Source organism: Antennarius striatus, chromosome 22 (assembly GCF_040054535.1).
Source record: "Antennarius striatus isolate MH-2024 chromosome 22, ASM4005453v1, whole genome shotgun sequence".
NCBI classification, from domain to species: Eukaryota; Metazoa; Chordata; class Actinopteri; order Lophiiformes; family Antennariidae; genus Antennarius; species Antennarius striatus.
In genome coordinates this window covers 6,483,273-6,500,949 of record NC_090797.1, presented here as the reverse complement: position 1 = coordinate 6,500,949, position 17,677 = coordinate 6,483,273, and the positions used below count along the sequence as shown (strand labels likewise).

At 38.9% G+C, this 17,677-nt stretch overlaps 1 protein-coding gene across 2 annotated transcripts in view; it reads right to left on the bottom strand.

The window, feature by feature from the left end:
• Positions 1–915: 915 nt before the first annotated feature.
• Positions 916–17,677, bottom strand: part of apaf1 (apoptotic peptidase activating factor 1) — a 34,049-nt gene continuing 17,287 nt past the window's right edge. For both annotated transcript variants that reach the window (XM_068306743.1, XM_068306744.1), the window contains exons 26-27: positions 16,481–16,624; positions 916–2,917 (exon numbers count right to left, since the gene is read on the bottom strand). In XM_068306743.1, coding sequence (XP_068162844.1) covers positions 2,771–2,917; positions 16,481–16,624 — 291 coding nt within the window. In that variant the 3' untranslated portion in view covers positions 916–2,770. The remainder of the gene's footprint in view (positions 2,918–16,480; positions 16,625–17,677) is intronic.

Here is a 17,677-nt window from a genome sequence, read left to right as displayed (position 1 = left end):
AATCCAGCCCCACTGCAAGGTCATGAAGCTTTTATTTTGTCCACTGGTGTCACTGTTCTAGGGTAGCTTAGAATTTACCGACCTGGCGGCGATGATTGGTTTTCTTGAATTAGTTGGATGAGACCATGATGGCAACTGTAAAAAATGTGCTTTTAAACCTACGCTACTCACAAAAATCAATCAAGAGGGAGCAAACCTCAATAAACTGACCTTACATAAAGACGTGCAGTCAATTTTAAATGAAGGAATTCTTCAATTTGGGCAGAGAAATAAATAAATAAATCACTAAACGTATTGAAATATCTTTTTTTCACAAATTCATCTCTATGTAATGAGTGATGACAGCTCCAGTTTCAGTTTCAGCTGTTATTACTGAATTACCCAGTGACACAGGGTGGTGGTTGTTTGATTGGTTGTTGTTTGGATGGGACACTGCAGACTTTTGAGGCACAGAGATGATAATGGACGTCTTGGTGGCGGCTTGAAACAGTCTCTTATGACAGTGTTCAAAGTGTCAGTCAACTCATATCCAGCCAGGGATGTTATCAGGCCCTGCAGCTTTACTCGCTGGCCTCCTCATGAGAGTTTTTCTTAACATCTGCTGTGGAAACCGACGGTGGCCGATCCTCTGGAGGTGGACTAGACCTGACAGCTGAAGCTTTGTTGGGGAGATCAAAGCGAGAATAAAATGTCATCTGGCAGCATGTTCTCCTATTGATGGAGGCGCTACTAAAAACTCAGGTGGGAATTTGATCTCAGCCTTTTCCAAATTTAATGAATCAGCTGATGGATGCAAGGATGGGAAATCAAACACACAATCGTATTGCTTTAATTAGATGTCAACCTTTCTTGAATATAAAGAGCTTTTACACCCAAAGAGATTAAATAACACCTTTTTTCTTGTTTTACGGCTTATTATAGTACATTATTACAGCATATTGATTAACGTATCATGGCAATGACTCTTCCTCATTTCATTTCAGGTGTGTGTGCATTTTCTATGGGTGACATTGGGAGCTGAACTGAAGTTCAAGACCAATCCTGAGTCAGCAGTTCAGCGACTGATCGTTCATTCATTCACTTATCAATCATTAGACCAATAGAGTCATTATCAAAATACAGAAAATCCATTTAGAATAATGAAGAAGGACAAGTCAGACACATGCCATCATTAGAGTTTAATTTTTTAAAATTGTACTCATCGTATTATAGTATCAATGCATCCTGAGAAGACAGAACTTTTCAATGTAAGGAAATCTGTTGATTAAAACTGACAAATTTAAAGCACCAATTACAAAGAGCACAGCAATAAACTGACAACAGAGCATAGATCAAAAATTCCGATATGTATCCTGACTTTTATTCATCCATTCATCGAGAGTTTATTAGTCCAGATGGACCTGGACTCGCCTCTCAGTCTTATACTTAAGAATCAGCTCTTCTGTCTTGTCCGATCAAAAGTGAGGATACACTTATACACAGATCAACAACAAGCTCATGAACAAAAAATTCATATAAGATTGTACACCTGCTTCAAAGTGCTTGGAACAGCAGAAGGCTCAGTAGTTGGATTAAAAATATGTAGTAGAGTTAAAAGGACTCTAAAACAAAATTTAAAAAGAAAAAATAGTATATAACTTCAGAAAAATGGAAATTCTAAATATAAATTATAAATCAAATAAGGCATTTCTTTTCAGTAAAAACATTTACTTTTAATTTTTGATCAAAAGTACAAAAAGAGTGGATGTACAAACAGATCCACAGGTTTTCAAACATTTTTTAATTCAATGTCAGATCATTAAAAAGTTAATCTCAGCATTAATGTTGAATGCTTATCAAAGGGGCACCAGAGGTACCATCTATCCTGGTGGATTTAAAAACGAATGTGTATGACATTCAGCACGTGATTCTCTGGTACCTGCAGTATTCCTTTCAGATTAAGGCTGCAGTGTTTAGGCTCAAAAACAGCTCATATTAAAGACAAGCTTTCAAAAAGGAACATGCAAATGTCCAAAATCCTCATAGTATAAATGTGCACAGTAGAAGACAAAGCCTCTCACATCACATGAAGTAATGCTCACACCTAAAGGCAGTATTCACATTTGTTATTTAAATCTCACCTGATGCTCACCTGCTCGCATTTACCTCTTAAAGAGGTGTCAAATGATCTGCCTGATAATCAAACACCAATGTTCATTTTCAACATCTTGATTTTGATGTGGCGTTTCCCATTCTCAATTTACTACAGAAAAGGAGCAGGAATATTTGGGATACCCTACTGACTTTAGGGTTTTGATAGTGCCTTACAACAGGATTGTGTCTTAAATGCTCTTTTGAGTTGTCGCTGCAATTGAGTGCAGTAAAAATGCAGATTTGTGCAATTATGGGATACCGCAACTCTCAGTTTAGCCTTCTTAAAGAATCTTTAAAGCAACTGAACTCAGAAGGTAAAGCTGGGCAATAAATGGAAAATGTGTTCAAACAGAAATCTAGAACCTCATGACTACAACTCACATTGAAATCCATTAATACACTGCACAAAGTTGTGTGCATTAACCGTCTTTAAAAATGCAACTGATGTTCGACAATGAGTCCAGTGAAAACACAGGTTCGGGTAAAGATGACATGAGCACGAAAGAGGAGTGTGTACCTTCAAAGAATGCTGTATCACACATTTGGAGAACCAAAAGAGGAAATATCCCAATTTTTTACAATTTGTTCAAGAGGATGATGCTTCATTTCTTTCTGTTTCTGGTCTTTCGGAGTGACGTCACACCACTCTCTGTAGGATGTAGAGGATGCCCATGTTGTCAATGGTGATGAAGGTGGAGAAGTCAGATGAGATGTGGATCCTCTTCAGGGCGGTTCCCGTTGGATAGAAGGTCTGCAGGGCTTCTCCTTTCTGCACGTCCCACCACTGGTGAACAGAAACAGAGGTGAACGGATATTGTGAGCTTATGGCAGAGCTGGGTTAGCAGTGAATCTAAGAAGAGTCCTATATCGTAGAGTTGCCAGACTCAAACTCACATGCCCTCAGGCTACCTCACACACAAATACACAGTGGCATATACACACAAAAACACACACACACACACACACACACACACACACACACACACACACACACACACACACACACACACACACACACACACACACACACACACACACACACACACACACACACACACACACACAAAACCGACACAACTCGCCAGGTTCCCTGAGTGATTCAGTTTAATCTCGGTTTGAAGTTGACATTTATCCATTGAAGCTCCATCTCAATGGGATGAATCATCAATGGCACTTCAGGTCAATCATTTTTAGACTAGCTGGAGTGTGTGTGTGTGTGTGTGTGTGTGTGTGTGTGTGTGTGTGTGTGTGTGTGTGTGTGTGTGTGTGTGTGTGTGTGTGTGTGTGTGTGTGTGGGTGTGGGTGTGTGTGTGTGTGTGTGTGTGTGTGTGCGTGTGTGTGTGTTTGTGTGCGTGCATTTTCAAATTTCAATGGTTGCAATGATAACACCCATATCTCATAAAATGTCAAAACTGTGTTTCTTTATGTGTGTGTGTGTGTGTGTGTGTGTGTGTGTGTGTGTGTGTGTGTGTGTGTGTGTGTGTGTGTGTGTGTGTGTGTGTGTGTGTGTGTGTGTGTGTGATAAACAGAAAGATGCTGAAAGTGTGTGACAACACAGAAAGTAATAGTAAAGTTCAACTGGTTGTAGAAAGAAGGATTATGGAGGAAGATAGAGAAAAAGAACTGGTGCAGAATAAATGTTTAAATATATCAGTTAGCTCAACGGAAAGAAAATGTGAAAATGTTGCTCACTTCAGAGTAAGACTGGATTTACTATGAAAGGGGAAAAATCCTGAGCATCACTGTGCTGAATCATTTACACCACTTACACTTTTAAGTGAAGGCAAAAACAGGAAGTACTAAAACAATGAGAGTTCTTTGATTCCAGATGAAGCAAAACAAGAAAAAAATAAAGGGGTGCATGGGGGAATGTAAAAGACAGAAAACACAGGAAGGTGCCCCCGAACCGAGCCTGCAATGAGTTAAAAAACAAAACAAAACAGTGACACACACGTTTCATATGATTCCGTAAGGGTTTGTAATCTCTTATAGGTATACCCAGCAGTTTTTTCCTGTGACACCTAGCGCCTGTACGCTCAGAGCAGATGGCTGATATCCACGCCATCACTGTGGGACCATTGATTTATGAGAGAGTCAGTGATGTGCTTAGATGGTAAATAACTGTAAAGTTTATGTGTTACAGTGGACAATACACCAGGGCATTTAATTTTTTTTTCATCCCCGTTTGTGTGACTGTAGCAGTTTTTTTTAATAATATTGGACGGAAAACATCCAGAGTGGCATCCTAGTTTTCGTCTGTGGTGCAGCTGCTGAAATGAACTCAGCTGATTTATGAGAATGTTCAGCTCTACGTTACATGAATACTAATGCAGAGAAGGCACGTATGGGCTGGAGTACAGTAAGGGGAGGTACCGTATATTAACAAACGGGAAAATGACAAACTCTTAATTTATAATGTGTAGATTGCAATTTTAAAGTTATGTTGGTGTTGTTTACATTTTTGTTTTACATGTTTAAAAAAAAAAGGCATCTCTAAATATAATGAAATGAGAATAAGCAATAAAAGATCAAAATAAGATCTGAAGAATTGAAACAACATAAAGCCTGATTAAAAGAAGATTAAGTAAAAATGCATAAATGTTGATTAAAGAGAATTACAAGGCTGTATATAATTAGCCTGGAATGTAAAAGTTTAATATAACACGTATGCAGAACTCTTAATCATATGCTCCTATCTGTCTTATTATTCACAGAACATTTTGTTGCCGCCTTACTTATGAAGACTACCTCTATGGCATGTTGTGTGTAAAGCGTCTCCCTGGTGGCGAGTTCATGAATATATTCATATGAGACAGCAGAGGCTGACTTCAGCAAGATTTCTTCTTCATAAGCATTTTGATGTAGGATGCTTTTTGGAAAATAAATCTAGAAATATGCATTTGGATAAAATCAAACAGAATGTCTGTTCAAATTCAAACAACATGCCTGGAGATGACATATCCCTCAGACATCTCCCAAAAACAAACAAAGAAACACATATATATGTATATAGATATAGAATATAAACACTTTTCTAAAAAGGCTCAACCACGTGAGGAGCAAATGAGTTTGAGAAGCTTCAATAAGATGTGGCCAGGCAGGATTATGCACACACACTAATGGCTAAGGCAAAGGTCAAGCATGCTGAGTAGACATACTGTATGTAGGGTTGTTCTCTGAGGTATCTCCCCTCAGTACTTCTGCAGGTCATTATAAATTAAGAGTGACATGTGAATAGAAGGTGCCCAGGAGGATGGGAAGCAGAGTATACCTTAATGTCATCTACTTCGTTGGAAACATGATGACACAGAAAAAGAGGGGCCACTTAAACCTTATCTTTAAAGCCACGCCATTCTGCCTGGGGAGATAAGCCTCCTTCCTGGTGTCAAAATCACATCTGGGGAAGCTGAGTCCAGGAATAAATCCGATTCCTTTCATTGGACCACCGAATCCACTCTGACAGGCCCTCGCCGTTCCCTCTCCTGAAGTTAAATAGGTCTACTTATTCAGGTTACCTCAGGGAAAGTCAACACTGTTTACATAACACAAATACCTGTCCGTGTGTTGTTGTGAGGGCCGAAGAAATGCTTTAGCGTGAGCAGGCATGCAGTTGTGGAAGAGGTGGAAGGAAGTAATTAATCCTTGTCTACATAAATAGCTCAGATACAGAGTCTGAAGGGAATAAGTGAAGTTTCTAATGCTTTATAAGGAATTATAAAGACTCATCAGCCAGCAGGATGCACACAGTAGGTGGAGGCAGGAGGGGAGGGAGATTAAGAAAGAGGGGATACCAGCTGGAGTAGATTCAGGAAATTTTTTAAGACCACCTCCATTTGAGAACAAATAACAGGGATTTAATGTAAGTGTGTGTGTGTGTGTGTGTGTGTGTGTGTGTGTGTGTGTGTGTGTGTGTGTGTGTGTGTGTGTCCGTGCGTGTGTGTGTGAGAGAGAGAGAGGGAGAGAGAGGAGGAGAGAGAGAGGCCACGCCAAGAGTGTTGCAGAGAGAGAAACAGCAAGACTCCAAGGTTGAATTATTCATCCAAGGTTCCGACCATTTAAATATTGATGATCAGACAATTCTCTACACACCTCTCCCTCACACACAGCCCTTTCTACACTTTCGTCTACCTGCATGCCTTTATTTCCTTTTCTTCTTCACTGATGTGACCAAAAGAAAATGGGACAAAAAAAACAAAAACAAGGAGACCTGAATAAAAATAAAAGAAAAAGTGAAAATGATGAGAAACTGGGAGATGTTACATGTATTCATTTATTCTTTATTCCCTCACATGGTTCTTAACTTAATCCTAACTCTGATGGTAACTAAAGAGAGAAAGATAGATTAATAAAAGGAAGGCATAGAGACAACATAGAAACAAGAAACATCAGAAAACAGACAGATGAAAGAGAGAAAATGAGCTGTTGGGAAATAGAGGAGCAGGAGAGTAAGAGAAATACTTACAGGAATATAAAAAGAATAAAAAGAAAATATTATCCACTAACCCCAGAATAATAGACCAAAATGACTGGTGGAAGATTAATTTTAGTTCTGTGAGATCAGAATCTGTACGAACAGATTTTATTACATCATTGGTGTCATTCTAAGATTTCTTGCTGCTTATGATGGTGTTACAGATTAATACTTTGAGTTCATATCAGAATGAGGATTAAAAATGCTTTGGAGAACAAAAAAAAAATCCTTTTCCTTCAAAGGAAAATCATGTGACTTCACCACCACTTCTGACTTTTTAAGAAACTCATTTGCTTACTAAGGATTAGAGAATAAGGCTGCTTTCAGACTGCAGGCATTTCGGATTTCCTTCCATATCCGATTGCGATTTTTAGGGATGACTGTTCACACTATTTTTAGCAAGTGTCCAAATGCGATCTGGTTCTGTTCAGACTGGGCAACATTATTGGCCGATCTGAAAGGTTGCCGTACCAACGACGTCAGGGTGGAGTCGTCGTTCAGTGCGTGTAATGTGTGAGGTCATATAATTGCGATGGCGGCAACAACAACAACGACGGACGTGAAGTTTTGTTACCTTACTTGTCAATGGGCTAAAAATCCGATATAGGCAACCAGTTTGAAGAGTTTAGTGACTTTGGCGTCTACCTTGATATTTTGATTTTGTAAATCTTTTTGGCTGCGGGGTTGAAGATGTGTGTGAATCATTAGAGTTTTAGAATCTGTATCTTTTTTGCAACATTTGTGCCATTCCCCACCACAAACTCATTGATTTCTCTGATACTGAGGTTCAGGTAATTGTTGGTGTAACATGTATATACACAGCGTGACTCTCGATGCATGAAAACTGCTGACTGGTACAAGAGGCCTACAACTGTGAGCAAGTAAATTCGGCTGAGATGAATTTGTTCATAAATTTATTCTGTTTTGATTCAAGAATTAGAAAATAAGAAAATATCACCAGGTTTTAGACGAATATCCATAAAAATGTTGTTGTTTTCTGATGGCAGTAAACACTACAAAAAAGTGAGTGACATTCCTGAAAGCACAACACAGACTGAACAAAGTAAATAACAAAAAAGGCAGCATGTGAGAGCGAGTGGGAAAGATGAGGCAGAGAGACAGTGTAAGAGAGTGTAAGTTTGTGTCTATGTATCCATGCATTTTACAAAGTATACGCCATTACCAGCTGCCTGCACTTCAATCACCGATCTCCCATCTACACTCTGCCTCATCTCAGTACGATTTGCACACAAAAAGGCCTTTCTCCTCCAGCCAGAGAGACAATTAACCTCGGCTTAATGAGCAACACTGGGGAAACAACTGCCTCCCAGAGACAGATAAATATTTCACCAGCCTGTGTTTATACCCCAAGCGTGACAACACAAGCACAGAAACAAGGCCAAAGATGAACTCTTTTAAACTTCTTCACTCTTGTTTTGTCTCAGTTGGAAGGGAACAATGGCCTGAAAAAGTAGAGTGCAAAGGACCTTTAGAAATGATATTTAACCTGGATAGATTTTATCCACGTGACAAAGAGCATGTGCCTCCAAAAATAATTTTTGTTTTAAAGTCTCTATGATAAGAGAAAAAATAGAACAAAAGATTATGAGAAAAATAAATAAACGCACGTCAAGGAGTTGTTTTGCATCTCATGGCTGTGTAGGTATTTTTAGAGATCAGTCTGTTGCTATGGTGGTTGCAGCACGGTGGGGTGCTTCATTCTCCAACAGCATGATTGCAGTAAAGCACTGAATGAAATCAAAACTGCAATTGCAGCCTCAACCAATGACCCTGTTACACATCCTCATTTACATACAAGTCCACTCAGGAATAGCAGTCACCAAAATGGGTCATTTTCATCTTAGGACCAAATGTGAAGGAGGTGGGGGTGCAAAAATCAAAGTAGAATCCAAGGGGTGTAACTGGCCTGTTAACCAACATTCAGCAGTCATAGCTGAGAAGGATATTTTTGTTATTATACAACTGCAAAAGATTTGTTGTTGGATGATCAGATAAAAGATCACTGAACCCTTTTGAGCAAAGTCATCCATTGCTTCTGCAAATAGTCAGGATGTTTAGTTCAAAGCAGCAGTGAAGCGATTAAAATTACAAAGACAGAAAACAAAAAAAATCAGCCTTGCTGCCAGAAAAACTGTCACAACTGTCAATAAAATGTGCAAGAATATTAATAGACTACACAAAAAGCACTCTCGAATTAAAAATAAAAAGTGATCTGGACACCGGTGTACATTTTTGTCTTCATCAGACATGTCAAAACTCCCCTATAGCACTATACTGTTCAAAGACCAAAACAGTCGTAAATTGTGACAGTCTTACAGCTCATATGACTTTAAAAGACCTGGCCTGCTTAACTTCTCTTTAATCACCTGAATCTAAACATGAGTGTGTAGCTAAGGTTAACCTACAGGATTGTAGGTATAAAGCTGTGGAAACTAGAGAAGAAGGATGGAAAGGAAGATCAACAAACCAAGACAAATAGCCACAGTTCATATGCAACTAACAGCATACATGCCTGAAGTCAGAATGATGACATAAAATGTCCTCAGATGGAGGCATATGAAGGTAACCTAAGTCTCATTTGAGAATAAGAGATGAATACTTTGACTCGAGGCTGTTTAGCCTTGTGAGAAATCATGAAGGTCTTTGCCAGCAGGGCTAAATGACTACATTTACTCATGACTTAGTCAATATCATTATACCGGACATCCTGACAGCTTGATATCCCATCCATCCCTCTGAGAGGTGATTGCGCTTCTTCTCCACTGTCCTTTTTGCCTTGTGCAAAACTACTAACTACCACACAACTGTTCAATCTAAGTCTTTGAAGGATCAACAAAAAAGATTGTCCATCAAATGTCTCTGGAGTGAAGGTAAGCCAAACCTTCACTGGTCGATAATATTCATGTCTTCCTTGCCTCACTTTGAGACTTGGCTTAGAGTGATGACTCCCTGTGACAGTTCATTAGCGGCTGACGCCTCATTAGGAAGAGTTTCATGATTACTCAGGCTGACAAAGCACAAGTGAGACAAAGTCTCCTTTACATAGCCTGTTCAGAGTGGGATTGTTCTGCATACATATACTGCACCTCGGTGTTTTATATAGATGGTGCAACATCGCTATGGAGGCTGCTGTGCAGCAGTGTACATGCCAATTGAACATCCGTCTGGATTATTATGTGTGTGATCCACAACGGGAAATTTACAAGGAGCAATTAGCAGCTAATACAAAGAAAAAATCAAATATAATGTTTGTCATATTCTTTCCCTCCAGACAAAGACTGGCGTCAAACAGCACATCACAGTAAAGCTAAATCATTGGGTTTGTGGTATTACTTTTTTGTTTACACCACATTGTTCAATACTTATGAAAAAACTGCGTTGTTGTAAAGAACTCCTATTTATTAATACGCTAACAACAAGAAGTCATTCCAAGACGGAGTGATGGTAATCAATAGATGCTTTCAAACAAAAGATGCGACATCTCTTCTCAGAGCTGCGGCGCCGTGATTTGGCAAACTTCCACAACCTGGCATCAGAGGTGGAGATACAAAGGAGATTGACAATTGTCTGTCAGAGTTTCACACTTTCACAGTTTTATTTGCTCAATCCAATCGAAAGCATGCATGTGCTATCCTTTTCGGGAAGATGCTGAGGTTGATTCAGTCGCATTAAAAATTGCAGCAGTTTCACCTGAATGCTTCTGGAGTGGAAGATGAGATTTTAAAACTACAAGCCAACATTTGCTTGAGGCTGGCTTTCAGCTACTGTCCGGAGTATGGATCCCTGGCTGATTCCATTCAGTGCAAGTTATCAGAATAAACTCATGAACATGGAAAAAATGTACATATCGATTTTTTGTTATGCAATATGGGCTCGTGCGGTTATTAAATGTACATTAGCATTCATTGTACATATAAAGAATTTTCTATTTTTTATAAATAAATATATATTTTCCATTTTTAAAGCAATCTTCAGAGTTCTGAAGTGATTTTATTGTAACCTGCTGCACACTATAAGCATTTTAAAAGCAGCAATTTAGACAGCAGCAGGGTGTCCATGTGATCATCAAAGAAAAGCTTCAGAGGGTTGGCCACCAGCAAAGTGTGGCAGCTTTAAATGTAGGGTCACCAAAGAAGACAGAAAGAAATTGACAGCAGTGAGAAACAAATGCAGGTGTGAAAGACAGAGAGATAGCAATATAAGAGAACACAGTAAGAGCAGGTCTGCTGGGAACTCAGACAGCAAAAAATAGAAAATGAAAACAAAGGGAGTGTAAAAAAGGTGAGATAAGGTGAAATTGCATTTCTGCCTTTCTCCTCCATCAAATGCTCCACTGATAAGTGATGTCTGACAACACTGGTGGCAGGGGAGGACTGTCATCTAAAACACTTCCATCCATCTGGTGAGGCAATGTATGTCAGTGTACAAACATGTGGGTTGTGAGGTAATAAAAAAAAAGAAAGAAAGAAAAAGTAGAGCCATTTAGTACTGCAGTCCTTACAGGGTTAAACATTAATCACAGCCGGTTCACACAGCCTGTTCAATGCAGGACTAGAGCTCCTTTAATCCACCTCACCATTCTGTGCAACAGTAAAAGTATGAGGGCATTATGGATGGAGTGATGTGTAGAAGACATAGTACATGTCACATGACTCAGAAAATTTTAGAGCCGCTAGAAACAGTCAACTCAAAGCAAAAAATAAATATCATCAAGGTGGGGGGACAGGAACTCTTAATTTCGAATCAGACTTTCATAAAGTATGCCAAGTACACCATTTGCACACACTCATAGAGCCGGAGTTATTTTAAGTAACCCCGGTGTCTGATGAGTGCAGACTGTGAATACTCCTTAGAAGTTGATGAGGTTGTCACGGCGCATTGTCATGGCTTACTTGTCCCGAAGGACAAAACAAATAAAGTAGGCAAGAACAGAGTCAGTAACGGATTTAACATCACATTTGTACTTCAGAACTTGAAATAAAGCACAGCTCCCCATGGGGGTCACGTCATAACATGCAATATTGATGTAGAAATATGCCATCGTATATTTGCACAAAGAGTAAACATGTTTATTTGTTAATATATATCCCCAGACTTCGGAAAGCTATTTATTTGGTGTCAGTTTTTTAAACTCTTGCTGTGATTGACTTAAATTAAATGCTTCCTCTAAACATCTTCACTTTAGACCTTTCATTGCTGAAGTAGGCAAAATACCTCATGTAATGAAAATATAAGAAACTGTTCATAGCATTAATACAAAACAGATATGTTTAAAGAGATCTTTACTCCTGTACTGAGCTTTGGTAACAATATGTTAATGTGGTGTGAACTGTTCTGGGCTGTTGGGCTTCTGTGTGTTTGTGCAGTCAGAATGAGCCTTTTCACACCTGCTGCCTCTCTCTTGCATCATGGCACTATGACAGATCGGGTCATTGTTTTGAGTGTGTGTGTGTGTGTGTGTGTGTGTGTGTGTGTGTGTGTGTGTGTGTGTGTGTGCGTGCGTGTGTGTGTGTCAAGATCAGGTGTGAGACAGGTACAACATTTTCTGGCAAGACCCAGAGCAAAAGGACCGAAGACAGTCAGTGTCAGACGTGACATTCTCTCTCACAGGGCTGGACCGCAACACTTCATCACACCCGACACAGAAACACAAAGGCACATTAGCGGTGAAACGAACCATAGTGGATCCATGATCTGTATAGAACCCACCAATAACTTTTACAAGGCTGCTACCAGATATTCCATTTAATTCAAAAATGGAGTATTTGTAAATTCTGTTTTCACATTTTATTTAAACATTGGATATTCAGTTAAAATTGGCCAGCTGTTCAATCATTCCTTTAAGTAATAAATAGAAGGATACATTTATCCTTTTTAGGCTGATCTGGAAAAAGTTTAGGGCAGGTGATTCAAAAAACTGTGACACAATCTGAATCACAAATTTCATTGCCCCTTGCTTCCCTAACACACACATGTTCGTACACACACACACATGCTCGTAGGCATGCATGCTGAAAATTGTACAACCAAATGTAGTGCACCATGCCATATGATGTTTGTTACTATGTGACATGTAATGATAAGAAGCATAAGAACTGCGTAATTTAACACCCTGCACAGGTACCTTCATACAGCAGGGGATCGAACAAGCACATATTCCCCCACACGATAACCCGCTGCTTTTAATTACACTAGCACCATTCATCCAAACATAGAGAGAGAGGGAGTGATAAAATAGAGACAACAAGAACAGCAGAGACTAAGTGGAAAAAAAAAAACAGCTAGAGAAAGATGATTAAGGAGGGAGCGCTGACAGAGTCGAGGAAAAAAAAAAAAGAGAAGAGAATTCTACAAGGGGAGCCAAAGAGACAAATAGAAAGAGGCAAACAATGACGACTCTTCATGCGTCCACCCTTAAGCTGAGAGATAAGCATGGGAGACATCACCCGCTGTCTTCTTCTGCTCTTATCTGACCAATAATCATCCTGTTCAACAGCAGGAGGAGACATACTGAGTCTCTCTGTAAAAAAGTCTTCTGATGTTTAGGGAGACAACAGGGAACATCTTAGAGCTGAAAACTCCACTGAATCACACCCAAACACCCATTCTTCACTCTGGTCTGACTATTTTCTTATTTTTCCAATGAGGCTCCTTTAGGAATAATGTCACAACAATGAATATCTTTGCTCACTGCACTTGTAAGCATTTATGTGAGGTTTTCATCATAGCTTTTGAATGATGCATCTGTCATGAATATAAAAAGATATCAGTTAGAGAATACAGATTCTATTCAATTAAGAAATGCTAAAAGGTTTTTTTTCTGTCGGTACATAATCCAGAATAATTTTATGCAGAAAATTCTGATTCACCGGATCTTACAGCTGTATGTTATTGTTTATTATTAACAACCAACAGGAAATACCGTTTAGAAATACACAGATGTGTTTTTTGCATGTTAATAATTTTCTACAAATGGACTATTTGGTTTAATTTCCATGGAAATATTACTTTTAAGGTGAATCTGAAAGGTGGCTATCTTGAACGTAAAATATGTCTCATTTTTGTGATTATTTTCTTTCCAGGAAGATAAAAAGATAAATTATCTTAGCAGAAGTCTGCTGTGTGAGACTGACCATTTTTATTCAATCACTAGTCTGTTTGTCCATGTCATAAATCTGCTTTATGTTAGTTTTATATTCATTTTCAACATGATTTATTCTTTTTTCATTAGCTATGTGAAGTTTCTACTTTCTTAGAACAATATTAGGTTTGTGCCATTGTGCAGAGCTGTAACGGAATCCAAGCCAAACTTTGTCTGCATCCATGATCCAAATGCACTGTTCATACAATCCCACTGATCCTTCGTAATGAAACCTCTCTCTTACACCAGCTGAGGATAAATAGAAAACAAATACCCTCAGGAATGCGTTCGGATGATTGCCAAGTTTTTTTCAAGACTGACAAACAAATAATTACAAAGATACATGATTTTTTCTCTTTACGACATAAGTAAATATTTTATTTGACCACAATGGTAATCTTGTTTCATATTTATATGGAGATTCTATTCCTTTTAACTTTTCATTCCTTCCCTGAAGTTAAAGTATGAAGGACTGTTTTTAATGAACTTACTAAAAAATCCATTTACAGTGTCATGTCTGAACATAATTGCCAAATTTAAGCTTCACAACATTTTCTGATAGAAAAGCAGGTGATCAGAGTGGGAAGTCTTGGAAATTATCATTAAAATAGACATTTAGCTAGTGAATCCTCTCTCTGCAGGGTATATCATCTGTCATATGTGGTACACAGTTCTATTAATTACAGTGACAGGCAGGATGGCCTCTCATTGCTGCCCGGCCGACATACAGTACGATTAATCAATCAAATCTTGCAGCTCAGGGGGTTCAACCTTTAAGACAGCCATAATAATCTGTCACTGGTCTTTGCAGCCGCATGATGATCCATCATGTCAACATGCCTTACTGAAGAAGCGAGAAAGGGAACACTTTAAAAAAAATCTGTAAATTAGAGTAATGGAGTGATACATTAGCTGATTTCAAGAATAATTATGACTGTCATGATGAGGTTAACGTAAAACAAACCTGATTAGCTCTAAATCAAAGCACATCAAGCGGAGCAGCCGTCTCTTTATGCATAGTAACACACAAATAAAAAAGCATATTAGTCAACTCCAATGGGTGTTGACATTTAGGTTTATGTTGAAATGCAAAGTAAAATATAACTATATATAATTTGTTTGCATGTATATCTACATTGCTAATGACAGCTGAAAGTGAAAAAGCCAGAAATAAACCACACAACAAACCAGTTCTTGTAAAAAAAAACAATCAGCCAGGGGGGTGTGGTTACCCACTGACTCAGGTTTAACATTAAACATACAGATACATACAGTATAGAATTAGAATAATTCTTCCTCATTTACACTCCTCCGTACAAAAAAAGTAAGCCTGCCCAAACTGAAAAATTATTGATTCATTCTTCAATTGATCCCTGAGCTCAGCTAAAATATCGAGTTTATTTATATTGTCATACAATGCAGAGCCTGTGTACATAAAACTGTATCACCATTAAGTTCTTTATGTCGCTCAGCTCTAATACAAGACAACACAAAATCTAGAATAATAGCAAAAACAAAAAAAACATTGTCTGGATCCTCTGCAGTTAGCTTATTTGATTTGCAGCTATTTTAGCTTGACCTTATGCTCATTTCTATTGGATAGGCAGTAAATTCAAACATTTATGTCGTTCATATCACGTATGATGTCATACTTCTGCGGCTGGTGTTCTTTCAAGCACCTCATCTTTCTTATTGATGGCATGCTGACACCTTTTATTTTGCCCTTTAAATTACTTGCACTGTGCTTACCTTGGGTCTGACAACTGACAGTATTCTGAAAATATTCTCTTTCTTAACACTTCAAATAAAATACAGACTAACAAAGTTGTTCACTGAGCTCATTTAGACAAGATTATGATGCACGTTTGTCAATCTGTCTGTGAACAGCTAAGGCTGCCTTCAACGGTAAAAATCTGTCGAACCACACAATAGGATTTTTACAAAGACATGCATACACATATTCTGGCACTAATCAGAACCTGCACACTGTGTCGGGAGTAATCAGAAATATAAAGCCTCATCGATCATTCGCGCTCCCTGGTGCATTACGTCATTGCCCAGCAAATACAATCATTACATAGCTGAGCCCGCCTGCTCTTGCAAAAGAAAAGGTAATAAGTGAGAGCTAAACACACACACACACACACACTGTACAGGTACAGTAGTCCTCAACTTACAAACACAACTGGTGGCGAGTGGCTCATTATTTATTAAACTTCAATCTATTATGGCAGAATACTTATGTCATTGAAATGAAATCCGAATGTGCGGAACGAGCGCACGAGCGCAGATGCCTTTATAGAATGAATTGAATGCGCGTACTGTATCATGTGACTGCCGACCAAAAAAATCCATGATGAGGTGGAGCCGCAATCGTTGATGCGCGATGCGCGAGGTTGCACTGTATATAATATAAAAGCTAATGCTTGACAAATAAATAAAGAGATTAATTAGCACCTGGTTCGGAGTCAAGCAGGAGGAATTTGTTGCATTTTATTCTTGACCTTGCTCTACGCATTTTTTTTTTTACCTCACCACTCTCCTGCTGACTCACTAATGAAGGTAAACCGGTGAAAAATAAAATATACTGCAGACAAATGAATAAATTATTTTGAATCAGGGTCATTCACATAAATCAAATTGAGTCTCTATTTCTCTGTGAGGCAGAATATGAATCACTGAACGGGCCTGAAGCTGCGAGCCTGGTAACGTACCTTTATGTAGCCGCCAGTCGACACCAGAAGAGAGTCGTCTTTGGAGAAGTGCAAATCAGTCGCCCAGCCTCCATGGAGCGAGTCCATGTCGTTGCTGCCTTGGGAGCAAATCCTCAGCAAAGAGCCGTCCTTGACACTCCAAATCTGTGATGGACAGACAAATATTGTAAATCGACCCTTAATAGAACTGTGATACAACAATGGTGCCAAATGTTGCAAATGTTACGGAAGTGAACACCAATAAGTGGTTAAGAGCACAATCAACGCAATCTTGTGCTGAACAACTGCAACCTTTCCAAACGCCATCTGTTCATGAAAGCTGTGGCTAAAAACAAACTGACCTCTAACTTCTACACTTGAGGTCAGGATGAATCTTAAAAAATGAAAAAAAAAAAAAAGCTTGAAAAATTGAAGAAAAAAAAAAGAGAGAAAGGAGAAATTGCATATAAGACATGACTCCAAATAACCCACAATCCACTGCATATGTAAGGAAAATATGGATCAACATCGCCAGTTCACCACATACAGTCAATTACAGTGGTTATGCAACTGTTCACATGTCCATTTGACAATGACACATCACACGTACAGCTATATTTAACACTTGGCATGCTTTTGTACAGAGTGATTCACATTTGTTTCCATAGAAACAGGGTTGAGATTTCAGTGTGGTTTGTGCAGTTGGATCTGATGGATTTGTCCATTTCTGAATAATAGAGCAGTTCAGATTAGAGGCCGCCAAAGAGCATTAACCCAACGTTGGCCGATGAAGAGCTGACAGGCTCCTACAGGCTGAGCAGCGCTTCCTCTCTACCTCTCAGACAAACTTTTTATGTGTTTTTGTATGTCTGTGTGGATCTCTGTGTACGAGCAGTGCAGATTCTAAAGCCTCGGGGATCCAGTTTGGCAGCCAGAGTCCTCTCCTTCACCTCCCACTGTCAGACATCTCCGCCTCTTCCTGCTCTCCTCATCCCAGCTCCAAACAACAACCTGCACACTCCTCGCCTCATTCCTTTCATCTCGGCCCTCCTCTTTGCACTGCAGCAATCATGATGCATTAGTAAGAAGTTTATCTAAATAAATGATGAGATTTGATTACGGGGTGATCTCTGAAAAACTGACGGAATTGGGAAGGGGGGGGTTTCTTGCATTGATGCACAGCAAATTTGATGGTTTAGGCATTTTAAATTCATTTTT